Source organism: Pelophylax lessonae, assembly GCF_965119305.1.
Source record: "Pelophylax lessonae genome assembly, chromosome: 5".
Lineage (NCBI taxonomy): Eukaryota > Metazoa > Chordata > Amphibia > Anura > Ranidae > Pelophylax > Pelophylax lessonae.
The window spans coordinates 321,691,903-321,705,743 of record NC_138772.1 but is presented as its reverse complement, the minus strand read 5'-3'; the positions used below and the strand labels follow the sequence as shown (position 1 = coordinate 321,705,743).

The window sequence follows — 13,841 nt, the reverse complement described above, 5'->3', positions numbered from 1 at the left end:
CTATGTTCTAGGATGTATATGACAGAGCTTCAAACTAAGGAGACCATGTCAGACATGAACTCATCAGGTCAGTGTGGATGTTCTGAGCTCTATTCACTTCTTTTCTCTCTCTGCTGTCTTTTTCTGTATGTGTACAGATCTCCATATTTTCACAGCCAATGAACTTACATTACAATTTTACGTTATTTTGATGTTTTGGTGCAGGGATCTCCAAACTACGTCCCTCCAGCTGTTGTGGAACTGCACGTCCCATGAAGCATTGTAAAACTTTGACATTCACGGACATAACTAGGCATGATGGGAATTGTAGTTCCTGAACAACTGGAGGGCCATAGTTTGGAGACCCATGTTTTGGTGAGTTTTCAACATCCACTGCTCGAACAACCCATGAAACTCATTCATCTACAGCTGTGACTTTCAGAAGCTGTACAAGTTCTGTGGCAAAGCTGGCTTGTTCATTGTCATGCCCAGCGATTTGCCTTCCCTAGCTTTAATGCAGCTTCTGAAAGTCGCACAGCCGCAATGCCCAGTCTGCAGTGCTAAATGCAAGTCTGAGCTGTGACAGGTAACTTCCTTTGTGACTTATTTTTTGTGAAGAAGATTCCTGCACAGAGGACTTTGATTAATGGAGAAGCAGGTTTGTAAATGAGTGCTTCCATGCATACCCACTTATGAAATATGCTTCATTATAACAAGTAAACATGTAGGGAGATAGCCACACAGATGGTACATGCACCAAGATAAACCAACCTGGTCACTGTTCTCTGTAATTGTCTATCTGATGCAGATGTACCAGATACTAAGGAGCATTGGAATGCTGGATCACTAAATTGTGGGCAGGCCAGGCATTTAACTGCTTGCCGACCGCCGCAAGTAGATTTACTGCGGCGGTCAGCCCCTACCAGGCAGAGTGACGTTAATTAACGTCACTAGCCTGGGAGGGTCTGGGGAGCGAGCGCGCGCCCCCGCGGAGGCGCGCTCCCGCTCCCGCGCGGTCACGCACCCCCCCGCGCGTGTGACCAGGGGACCCGATGTCCGCCGGCCACTCGGCGATCGTCGGGGGAAGAGGGAGAATGTCAGGCAGCTTGTGTAAACAAGCTGCCTGTCATTCTCCTCGCTGTAAAGACACTGATTACACGGATCTAGTATGTAGATCCGTTGATCAGTGTCCTTACAGCTAGAGCCACAGCCAATCACAGTAAGAATCACGCCCCTAGGGACACACACAGCCCCTCCCTCCCAAATAAAGTTAACCCCTTCACTGCCAGTGTATTTTTACAGTAACAGTGCATATGTATAGCACTGATTACTGTAGAAATGTCACTGGTAACCCCAAAAGTGTCAAAAATGTCAGTCAAGGGTCCGATCTGTCCACCGCAATGTCGCAGTACCGCAAAAAAAACGCAGATCGCCGCCATTACGCGTTAAAAAAAAAACAACAAAAATGACAAAAATCTTTCCCTTTGTTAGTAAACGCGATAACTTTTGCGCAAACCAATCAAAATACGCTTTTTGCGATTTTTTTTTTACCAAACATAGGTAGGATAAAACAAATTGGCCAAAAATGTTAAAAAAATTTGATTTTTACATTTTTTTTTTTGGGGAATTTCATATAAAAAAATGTGAAAAATATTGCTATTTTTGCAAAATTGTCGCTCTTTTTTTGTTTATAGCGCGTGATCAAAAAATCGCACAGGTGATCAAATACCACCAAAAGAAAGCTCTGTTTGTGGGAAAAAATTAGTTTAGGTACAGCGTCGCACGACCGTGCAATTGTCCGTTAAAGTCGCGCAGTGCCGAATCGCAAAATACCCCCTGGTCTTTTAGCAGGAAAATCCTCCGGGGCTTAAGTGGTTAAAATACAGATTAGCATAAAAAAACACTCCAAAGAAATGCTGGTAGGTTACTTGGATCCTGTATAAAATTGTCCCTACTGTGTATGTATGTGAGTTAGGGACCTTAGATTGTAAGCTCCTTGGGGGCAGGGACTGATGTGAATGTGCAATGTATATGTAAAGCGCTGCGTAAATTGACAGCGCTAAATAAGTACCTGAAATAATAATAATAATAAAAACGATTAACGTGTATATAGAATGTTGCGAGTCGGGAGGGCAGAGAAATGAGAGCTTTTAACTCATTGATGTTCACTGGCAAGCTATAAATGCAAGGCTCTGAGCCCTTATCCAAAACTTTTGAAGCTGAGATAGGCTGATTGTGTTTGGAGGTTTTGCCATAGATACCAATGCAGTGTTGTGGTTATTTGTAACTGTACCCTTGGCTTATAGTTCTACAGTGAAATTAAATTAGTAAGCAATGCTTCGTTTTTTAAAAGAGAAAAGAATTTAAAGCTGAACTCCGGGCTTAACATTTTTCATGTATTATCCCTTAATAGTCATAAAGAATAACAATCTACCTTGTATGCACCAAAAGCCTTTGCAAACCCACACATTACCTTGTAATAGTAGGCATGACATCATCCGTTTGCTACATATAACCTGTATAGAGCACAGAGTTTTGGAAAGGACCCAGCAGGAGCTCCCAATGCAAAACTACTGGGGAGGGGGGGGGGGGGCAGTGGAGACAAGACCAGTCACCCTGCACAAGGAGATTGATCAGCGCTGACTGGTCTTTTTTTACTGAAAGCTCCTTTACAAAGGCAAAGATTCATACTGGATTATTGCACACATGTGGAAGAAATACCCAAATCATGCCAAGATTCAAGTAAGAATACATGGCAGATGTTTAGATTTTATTTGCTTACCCCGGAATTCTACTTTAACTTTTGGAGTGCTTTTTGTAATCTGACTTTATTTTCTTGTCTTTATTTTAGATATGTCGCTTACTCAGTTACTTATGATTGCAAGTGAAGAGAAGCTCAGTGAGTTGAAGTCCCTTGCTGAACAGTGTCTTCTCCTTGACTCATTTGCCACCCAAGAGATTGCACCACAAGCTAGAACGATATGGAGTACAGAAATGAGAAACAACAAGGTACCATTTTATCTTTGTACATTTAAAGTCCAATTAAACCCTCTGTTTAAATCAACTTAGGATGCATTCCACGTTCATAAAATAAAAGGTGTTAGAGATTATTATAGTCTGATTCTTTTTATAAAGCAGCCACATCCTGAGAAGAAAAGCCTGTGTTCTGCCAGAATGCTCCAGAGAAGGACCCTTTCCCTCTGTGTTAAAGCAGTGATCTTTTTGCAGAGGTCTAACACACCCCTTCTGATTGGAGAGCTCAGGCTGTTACTCAGCAGGGGGGATGTTGGACCTCTGTAAAAAGATCACTGCTTCAACATAGAGATCAAGGGGGCTTCTCTGCAGCATGCTGGCAGAACACATGCTTTTCTACTCAGGATGTTTTAAGGAAAACAAACTGTAAGACATTTAATTTGATGCACCTGGAATGTACTTAGCAAATTAGTTAGTTAAAAGTAGTTCTAAAGGTAGAAGGTTATTTACCCTAATGCATTCTCTGCTTTAAAATAAATAACCTTCTGCTTGCAGGTCTCAGTCTATACTTTACTGTATGTGTACCTTTTGATAGGAATGTGTTCATGCTTATTGCAATTGTTATCCATATTGCATACTTATTTGATTTATTATACTTTGTGTTAAAAAGGATGTTATTTCATTTATGGCTGGTTGGCTCATTTCCTGGCTTTTTTTAAATCTTTTATGAACCCCAATGACAATATCTCTAAATCAGAATTCAAACTTGGCTCTTCCTACCATAGAGACTCCTACTTCTTGATATACCAGAAGTCACTTCAGCCTTCTGGTACATTAAAATAACTGCTAACTCACTGCATAATTCAGTAGGAAGAGTGAGACCTGCAAACCACAGTAAACATATGGTGTAAACCAAGTTTAAAAAAAAAACCCAGTTTCAGTCTCTGAGACTCCAAGGAAACCAGCAGATAATTCAGTAAGATGGCTTTAACCTACAACTGAAATCTGAATTCTATGTAGGCTCATTTTTGGCTGTTAAATCAGGTCCGCCTGTCAGTTTTTCAGAGGGACCTGATCAGACCCTCCATTCACCTCTATAGAGCGGTGGTTGTCAGCGGTGACAGGTCTGCGAACACCCACCGCTATCCGATCTGGTCCGCATAATCCAGATGGATGATGGTCTTTTTTTCCATCTGTCTTTAGGATTGGATATGATCGGGGGAAAACGGACAGGCGGACCGTTTTTACCTGATTTCTCCATAGGGGAGAGCAGGACTGTGTTTGTCTCCGCCTCTATTCTGCACAGTGAGTGGAGATTGACCTGTCTTCTGCCTGCTCAGCGGGGATCACCGCAGCGATCCCCCAAGTGGAGGGGTCTGCGTGAAAGGGGCTTTTAAACGTTTAAAAGGTTTTTTTATTTATTTCTGTTTTAGTGAGTTCTGAGTGGTGTTTCTGTCTATTCTGTTTGAAAATGTGAACAATAGTTTATCCAAGAAGACTCTCAGTATTTGGGGGCTCAGTGTATATCCTATTTTACAGAAGTACTTCTTGGCTATCAGGAAGCCAATTATTAGTAATTTTTACTGTCTTTGGTAATTCTCATTCCCTTAGGTTAAGAATACCAAATACTATCCACTCTAATGTCAATGGTAGGTCATTTTTCAAAAGGTTCTGTAGTGTATTAAAGTAGGGATTGACCGATTATCGTCGAGGCCGATATTGACTTTTGCTGATATATCTGTATCGGCCCTGGAACTGGCCAATATTGCCAATATTCTCTCACCCACTTGCCATAAGTGACACCCGGGTGATCGGTATCGGGTGGGAGATAGAGCAGGTGAGAGACAGAGCAGTATTGAGTGGATGCCGAACGGAGCGGTATTACCCGGGTATCACTTACAGCAAGTGGGTGAGAGATACCAATCTGCCAGCATATCTACTAATGTGGAATTGCTTATATCTTTAATTTTTACAATATGTGAGTGCATATTCAATAACATTTGTAAACAGAATTATGCTATGCAACATCATTTTACTCTTAGGCTCCATGCACACAGGGCGTCCTAAAAACGTGCTCCAAAGCTGTTTACTTGACGCCGGGAAACAGCAGCTGTAAATACGTGCTTTCAGTAGCTTTTTCCATTAGCGTTATTGCACGTTTGGCCACAGTAGCTGTTAGCAGCGTTTTTTCTGCCTCCATTCAAAAATCAATGGTTCCCTATGGGAGCCTATTGATTTGTATGGAAGTCGCACCGCAGGTCGGATCAGGGTGATCCGACTTGCGCTGTGAGAATCTTGAGGGGGAACTCCTCGCCAAAATGGGGAAAAAAACGGCGTGGGGTTCCCCCCTAGGTTTCAAACCAGGCCCATTCGGGTCTGGTATGGAATTTGAGGGTAGCCCCACGCCGAAAAAACAGCGTGGGGTCCCCCCCAAAATCCATACCAGACCCTTATCCAAGCATGCAGCCCGGCATACCAGGAAAGGGGAGGGGACGTTATTTACACACACTGCCTTTTATGGGGTGAATGGGTAGGGGTACCCCATTCACATAGGGAGGGGGTCTGGGATCTGGGGGCCCCCTTGTTTTAAGGGGGCTTCCAGATTCCGATGAGCCCCCTGCCCGCAGACCCCCACAACCACTGGCCAGGGTTGTGGGGATGAGGCCCTTGTCCTCATCAACATGGGGGCAAGGTGCTTTGAGGTGGGGGGTGCAGAGCCCCCCCTGCCCCAAAGCACCCACACCCCCCCCCCATGTTGAGGGCGTGTGGCCTGGTATGATCCAGGGGGGGTGGGGCCGCTCGCTCGTCCCCTCCCCTTTCCTGGTATGCCGGGCTGCATGCTTGGATAAGGGTCTGGTATGGATTTTGGGGGGACCCCACGCCGTTTTTTCGGCGTGGGGCTACCCTCAAATTCCATACCAGACCCGAAGGGCCTGGTTTGGAACCTGGGGGGGAACCCCCACGCCGTTTTTTTTCCCCATTTTGGCGTGGAGTTCCCCCTCAAGATTCTCACAGCGCAAGTCGCGCCGCAAGTTGGATCACCCTGATCCGACCTGCGGTGCGACTTCCATTCAAATCAATAGGCTCCCATAGGGAACCATTGATTTTGAATGGAAGAAAAAAAAACTTATAACGTGGCTTAACGCACGTTAAGCAACATTATTCAGCCTTTAGCAGCGTCAGACATTTTTACAGCTTGACGCTGCAGCTCCAGAACGCACAGTTCCTGGGTTTTTTTTGGAGCTGTAAAACGCCTATGCCACTTGGAGCTCCTAAAAGCTCTATGTGTGCATGAGGCCATAGAATAACATGGATGGGCGTTCTGCAGCTGAAAAAAAAAACGCCTGACGCTGCTAACAGCAGCTCCAAAATCGTCCAGTGTGCATGAGGCCTTACATGAGCATCACCACCTAATGGTTGGAGGAGGAGAAGACTAGTCTTGGACCCTGACATACCGATACCGATACGCGATGGCCAGAATATCGGTATCAGGAAGGAAAAACCGATATCGGTCGATCACTATATTAAAGTAACTGTCCTCTAGAATTTTTTTAATTTAGGGACGTGCCTAAAAGGCGTGATACAAGTTTGCTGGGGAGTGACCGTATTTCAAACATTAAGGTGTTTGACTGAATCCCATGAGATCAGATCTTTGAAGCAACCTACTGTATATAGATGGGGGTACATTTTTAACATAATTTCTGTTTGAAGTTGTTGTGCAAGTTTTCAGAGCTGCATTTAAGGAGGTGAAGATGTCTTAGTGAGAAAATGTTGAATCTATTTTTTTAATTCTGTTGGTTGAAATCTAACGACAGAACAGCAGTGTGATTGTTTCACAAGATAGTGAAGAGTTTTGATACATTTGTCATGGATACATTTCTCATGTGTTAACAAAGAGGCGTGTTTTCTATAAGGTAGTGTAAAGCTCGGTTCACACTGATGCGATGCGGGAAGGCTGCGAATTCGCAGCCTGTTCCCGCATCGCACACGCACCCCCGGCAGTTCACACTGCCATATGCGATCCGCTGGGGGTGTCAATGTAATCTTAACGACACCCCCAGTTTGATCGCATATCGCAGTGCGATCGTGCAGTTTGCACAGGATCGGATCGCACAAGTGTGAACCGCTGTGCGATCCGATCCTGATGCGGCAGCAAAAATGCCTCCTGTGCGTGTTTGCTGCGGGTGCGATGCGAATTTAGCCATACAAACTGTATGGCTAAACTCGCACCGCACAGCTGATCGCATGTCATGTCGGAGCAGTGCGCTCCGACATGACATGCGAACCCCGCACACGCAGTAGTGTGAACCGGGGCTAAATAAAGTCCTTTTCTTTGAACCAGTATTTGTAAACACTGTTTCTAGGGGCATTTTGGAAACCAAGGTTGCCCTATAACTGGAGAAATAGTAGCGATGAATGCCATTGCACCACTAGAAGTAGAAGGTATTTATGTATATAAAGGGTGTGTGTGTGTGTATATGTGTGTGTATATATATATATATATATATATATATATATATATATATATATATATATATATATATATATATATATGTGTATATGTATGTATGTATATATATATATATATGTATATATATATTTATTTACTAGAGGTAAAATTACATTCATGCCAAATACTAAAAATGTAATAAATGTGTACAGCTGCTTTGAGCAAAACACCTACGTGTCACCAAACTGAAATAATATCAAACAGAGCTTGCAACTGCAGACACATAGATAAATAAGTAAATAATGCAAAACACAACACATGTTCAAAATTAAAGTCCCATGAAAGTGTCAGAAATAATCCTTGTAAATTAATCATCCATGTGCTTCCTCAATTTAATGACTTTTATTTAATGTGCTCCAGTTCACTGTGCCAACACTAAAAAGAAACAGTCCAGACCGATTTTGACCCCTTGCTTGTGAACAAATCATGTATCACAAAATGAAACCCATTGGATTAAATGAGCTGTGCACTCTGAACCCTTACGGTCAAAACATTGATATTGATTTAAATTGTGTTTTATCTAGTTAATGAAATAGAATCCACCAGTTTTAACGGTTTTATATCTTAAATGAAAATGAATGTATGTCATTTAAATATTTATATATATATATATATATATATATATATATAATGCTGTTTGGCAATCCATGGCATTTTAGTAATAATTTTAATATATGAATTAAATGTATTTATTCGTTTAGAAGGAGTAATCTATTTATTATTGTATATCTTTTAAGTGTCTATTTATATTTGACCAGAAGATGGAACCATTGTAATCTGGTAGTTGCACTGGATTTTTTGACGGAGAATATATAAAAGTTCTTTATCTATTAATAATGCTCCATAGCTTATTATATTTTAGCTGTAGTAAGTATTTTTTATGTTTTTCATTTTCTGTAGTGGTATTTGAATAATAAATTACAGTAATATATGCTGCATGATTTCCTAAATCTGGCCGCTGGTAGTTTGGGTGTTGTGGGCGGTCTGCCAAATGATCCGATGGTGTGATTTGGCTCTTTATGCTTCTTAGAACGTCGCACACTAATGCATCCATTACATAATTTCCGGTTAGCTGAAACACACGCTGCAGAGCCAGCAACGCTTTCTGGTTCAGTCACTGAATATGCAGCTTTCTTCTGTTTTGGAGTAGTTTTAATGAGTTTTTCATGTAATAAAGCGGTTTACCACTATGGAAGGCTTCTCCTTCTCCTTTTAATACTGCCACAAGTGAGTTAAAGTGGTTCTAAAGCCTTAAAGTGTTACTAAACCCAGAACCTGCATTCACTATATCTGGTCTCTCACAGTACACAGAACATGGAAATGTAATTATTTTAGTACTGTATTTTCTGGCGTATAAGACTACTTTTGAACCTCAAAAAAATCCCCCAAAAATGGGGGGTCGTCTTATACGCTGAGTATAATATCTCCAAGGTAACCTAAGTATAAGTATTACCAGTAGATGTAATCTCTCAAGACGCTGGCTGTGTGGGAATCCTGTACAGGTATACCGTATGTACCATAGCTTCGGCTACATACAGTGTACCGCGCTGAGCCAATCAGGGAGAGCGATGTATTCTATTATTGAATGCAAAGCCTGCTCGGATTAGCGGAGTAACATCAGCCCGCCTCTCTGACTCTGCCAATCCGAGCCGGCTTTGCATTCAATAATACAATCCCGCACAGCCAGCGTCTTGAGATTACATCTACTGGTAATACTTAGGGTACCTTGGAGATATTATGAGAGATTACATGTATTACAGTACTAGGGTACCTTGGAGATCTATGAGAAATCTGATGTTTTTCAATGGTGTTGCCTTGCTTCGGAAGGGGGGTAGTCTTATACGGCGAGTATAGCCCAAAACCTATGTTTTAACTTGAAAACTAGGGGGGTTGTCTTATACGCCCAGTCGTCTTATACGCCGGAAAATACGGTAAATATAAAGTGCTAAATACCTTTTATCATCAGCAGTTAGAACAGTCTTGTGGCTTCTATCAGTGTCCAACCAAGCACTAGTTAAAGCTTGTAGGATGAGTTTTCTGACTGTGCTATGAGACTGCAAGACCCCTGACCCTCTGTCTGGACAGAGCTGATTGGCCCTGTGCTTATCACATGCACTCTCCGAAGAACAAAAAAAAAACTCTCTAGCAATACACACCAAACTGAGCATGTGCAGTCTGACTCCATAGACTCTGTGTTATGAGGAAATTATCAGGGGACAGTGGAAGGAGGGAAGGATCAGAGAAGGCAGGATCAAACAGTCTTTTTACACAATGTGAAGGATTAACCCCTTAGGTAATGAGCATGCTTTACTGCCTATACACACTGATTTTTTTTTTACCTTAATGCATTTTATAAAAATCCTTCTTTGCTGCAGCTGCACCCTAGACCCCCCCCCCCCGTTTTTTCCTTACCTGAGCCCATCCGATCCAGTAATGTGCACGTGCTCCCATCGCTGTCTCTCTCCTCATTGGACAGATTGATAACAGCGGGAGTGATTGGCTCCCACTAATGTCAATCAAATCCGGTGACACAGGGGCGGGGAGAGTCCCGCTGTCTGTGTCAATACATGCACGGCTAGCCCCCATGGAAAGCAACTTTCCGTGGGGGCACCCAATGTAGAGGAGGGGCCTGGAGCGTCAGCGGGGAACCCCAGAAGAAGAGGATTAGAGCTGCTTTGTGCAAAACCATTGCACAGAGCGGGTAGTACTGGCATGTTTGTTATTTTTATTAAAAAAAAAAAAAAAACTAACCTTTGCAACCACTTTAAGCTCTTGGAGAGGACCGGAATAAAGGTAAAGAGAGGACTATTGGAGTAGTGCTTGAAACGCCAATGAGAACACCATCCCAGGCGCAAGAAGACTTTGGGCTTCCTTCCAAATTGGATCCAAGTGATGATTTATCAACAAGGGGTTTATGACTTTCTTGTGTAAGCAAGGGATCAAAATCAGTCTCGTGAGTGCAGGCTATTTCTTTTTGGTGTTGGCACAGTGAATTAAAGCACAATATATATTTAAATTTTTTTCATGGAGTTAAAAGTGGATTGAGACCATGTTGGAAGGCTGTCTTTGCCTTAAAACACACGAGGGACTATAGATTAATTGTGCAGCTCTAGACTGCATTAAACGAATCGTTAAAAAATCCCGATCTCAATTCACCCCCCCCCCCCCCCCCCACGATCTTAATACGGCATTTCCTCGATTCATACAGAGTAGAGCTGTTCTTTTCTCACTCACAACTGTCAAAAAAAAATAAAAATAAAAAGAGTCTCTGGCCCCGTTCACATAGGGGAGATCCGACTCGGGGGGGCGACCTCCGAGTTCGCGGTGCGAGCAGCGCGCCGCGACCTCGGAGCGGCCGCCACGGACTTTATAACATTGAAGTCTATGGCGGTCGCCTCCGGATCGCCCCAAAGAAGCTCCGGACCCTTTTTCTAAGTCGGAGCGACTTGTGTTGCTCCTATTAGAACGGGTCCGCAGCTTCCCTATGGAAGGCGACCTACAGCGACCTGTGAGGCGACCAGGTCGCCTCACAGGTCGCCTTAGTGGGGACTAAGGCAAATGTTTATCAACATTGTTAAGGCTGCTAGATAACTATAAACACAATGTTTTACAATTTATCATTTTGTTCTTTAGATCAAAGGAATGAACTTCCCTCTATAAAGGAGGGCAGTTTAACCTCTTAAAGACTAAGCCTATTTCTGACACTTGTTGCTTACAAGGGAAAAATCTGTATTTGTTGCTAGAAAATTAATTAGAACCCCCAAATATTATATGTATATTTTTTGGCAGAGACCCTAGAGAATAAAATGGCAATCTTTGCAATCTTTTATGTCACACTTTTTTTTTTTTGTGTGCAGAAGTCTTTCAAACAGTTTTTTGTGAAAAAAAAATACAATTTAATGAATTTAAAAAAACTAAACAAGAACGTTAGCCCAATTTTTTTGTATAATGTAAAATAAGATGTTATGCCAAGAATCATGAGAGAGAATCGTGATCTTTATTCTAAGCAAAAAAATTGTGATTCTCATTTTGTCCAGAATCGTGCAGCTTTAAGGCTCGGTTCACATATATGCGATGCGGGAAGGCTGTGAATTCGCAGCCTGTTCCCGCATCGCACACGCACCCCCGGCAGTTCACACTGCCATATGCGATACGCTGGGGGTGTCAATGTAATCTTAACGACACCCCCAGTTTGATCGCATATCGCAGTGCGATCGTGCAGTTCGCACAGGATCGGATCGCACAAGTGTGAACCGCTGTGCGATCCGATCCTGATGCGGCAGCAAAAATGCCTCCTGTGCATGTTTGCTGCGGGTGCGATGCGAATTTAGCCATACAAACTGTATGGCTATACTCGCACCGCACAGCTGATCGCATGTAATGTCGGAGCAGTGCGCTCCGATATTACATGCGAACCCCGCACACGCAGAAGTGTGAACCGGGGCTGATACAGTTTTAGCTTGTTTTTATAAATGTTTACTCCCAAATAGTAAATCTTATCCTTGCACCAAACAAAGGGATTGGGTAGGCTCCATTTTGGTTTTGTTAAATACGATACTCCTTAACATATCCGGATATTCCATAACCTGGATAACTATTAACCACTTGCCGACCGCCCGCGGCATATATACTGCGGCAGGCTGGCTCGGCTGCGCGAATCACCGTACCTGTACGGCTATCCGCTTTTGGGGGCGAGCATGCACCGCCGTCAGCGCACTCTTCCCCCACTAGGCAGCGGGGATGCCGATGCACGGACAGTGCCGCCGTCCATCCGCAATCGCTCCCCACTGAGAGAGAAGGACAGTTAGCTGTTGTAAACACATAAATCTATATAGGATCACAGGTCTCTATGATCATTTCACAAGTCCCTTCCCCCATACAGTTAAAAAACACTCACCTAGGCTCACAATTAACTCTTTGATCACCCCTAGATTAACCCCTTCCCTGCCAGTGTCATTATTACAGTACCAGTGCATATTTTTAGCACTGATTACTGTAGTAATGTCACTGGTCCCCCGAAAGTGTCAACAATGTCAGGGGTTCGATCTGTCCACCACAATGTCGCAGTCCCGCTAAAAATCGCAGATCGCCGCCATTACTAGTAAAAAAAAAAATAAATGACATAAATCTTTCCCCTAATTTATAGACGTGATAACTTTTGCGCAAACCAATCAAAAAACACTTATTGTAATTTTTTTTTTTTACCAAAAATATGTAGCAGAATACAAATTGGCCTAAAAGGATAAAAAAAAAAAGAAAATTGATTTTAATTTTTTTTTTTTTTGGAATGTTCTATAGCAGAAAGTGAAAAATATATATATTTTTTCTTTCAGAATTGTCTCTTTTTTTGTTTATAGCGCAAAAAATAGATCACACAGGTGATCAAATAGAAAAGAAAGCTGCATTTGTGGTAAAAAAAAGGACATCAATTTTATTTAGGTACAGCGTCGCACAACTGCGCATTTGTCCGTTTAAAGTAACGCAGTGTCGTATCGCAAAAAATGGCCTGGTCATTAAGGGGCAAATCCTTCCAGTCCAGAATTAGTTAAATTCAGTTATGAGTAATATCCCAGTATGTGGAGTAGCGTTCTCTTTTGAGTGGAGAAGTATAAAGCAGGTTTTTAGCAAATGTGTTTATTTTAATCTGAACATTTTCAATGGGCATTTCTTTAAATTCTGGCAATGTGTGTGTATATGTATATATATATATATATATATATATATATATATATATATATATATATATATATATATATATATATATTCATATAATTTTTTATATATATTTATATATTTAATTACACCTGGTTTGAACATTATATACACTACATTTTGCATATACTACATAGAGCAGCGCCATTTACCCATACCAATATATCACACGCTTTCTGGCTTCTCACTTTGGTGACAAGCTTCTGGGTAGGCAGCAAACTCGTTTTGGTTCACATATAACATCCTCTTTTTCCATTGCGCGGGAACACCCCAAATCTATAACAATGTATAAAGTAGTCTTATGATGCTAAGTTAAATAAGATTGGGGGTGGGGCATCCCTGTACCCCATTTTATTAGTAATTACTAGTTGAGGAGTTGCTTCTTAATCACGAGTTTGGTTCTGGGATCACTATAGTTATGTCTGTATGTTTGCTTGATAGTGGGGAGTACTTTGTCATTTCATTTTCATATTGGGTGGGGATAAGTGTGATCTTTTGGTTGTGTTTTGATGAACTGATCACATTTTGTACATTAATAAACATTGGTATTTTTATGGGGTTAAGCCTTTGGTGGTGTCTGCTGTATCATATTTATTTCTTTGGTTTAGTTATTGCTAACTGTGAGGACACATGCCCTAATTTTCTGGGAAATAATACTATATAATTA

The 13,841-nt window shown here is 42.0% G+C and overlaps 1 protein-coding gene across 3 annotated transcripts in view; it reads left to right on the top strand.

Moving 5' to 3' along the window:
* ACD (ACD shelterin complex subunit and telomerase recruitment factor) overlaps positions 1 to 13,841 on the top strand; it is a 67,898-nt gene that overhangs the window by 16,665 nt on the left and 37,392 nt on the right. For all 3 annotated transcript variants that reach the window (XM_082258069.1, XM_082258070.1, XM_082258071.1), the window contains 2 exons: positions 12 to 67; positions 2,831 to 2,988. In XM_082258069.1, the coding sequence (XP_082114195.1) occupies positions 12 to 67; positions 2,831 to 2,988 (214 nt within the window). The remainder of the gene's footprint in view (positions 1 to 11; positions 68 to 2,830; positions 2,989 to 13,841) is intronic.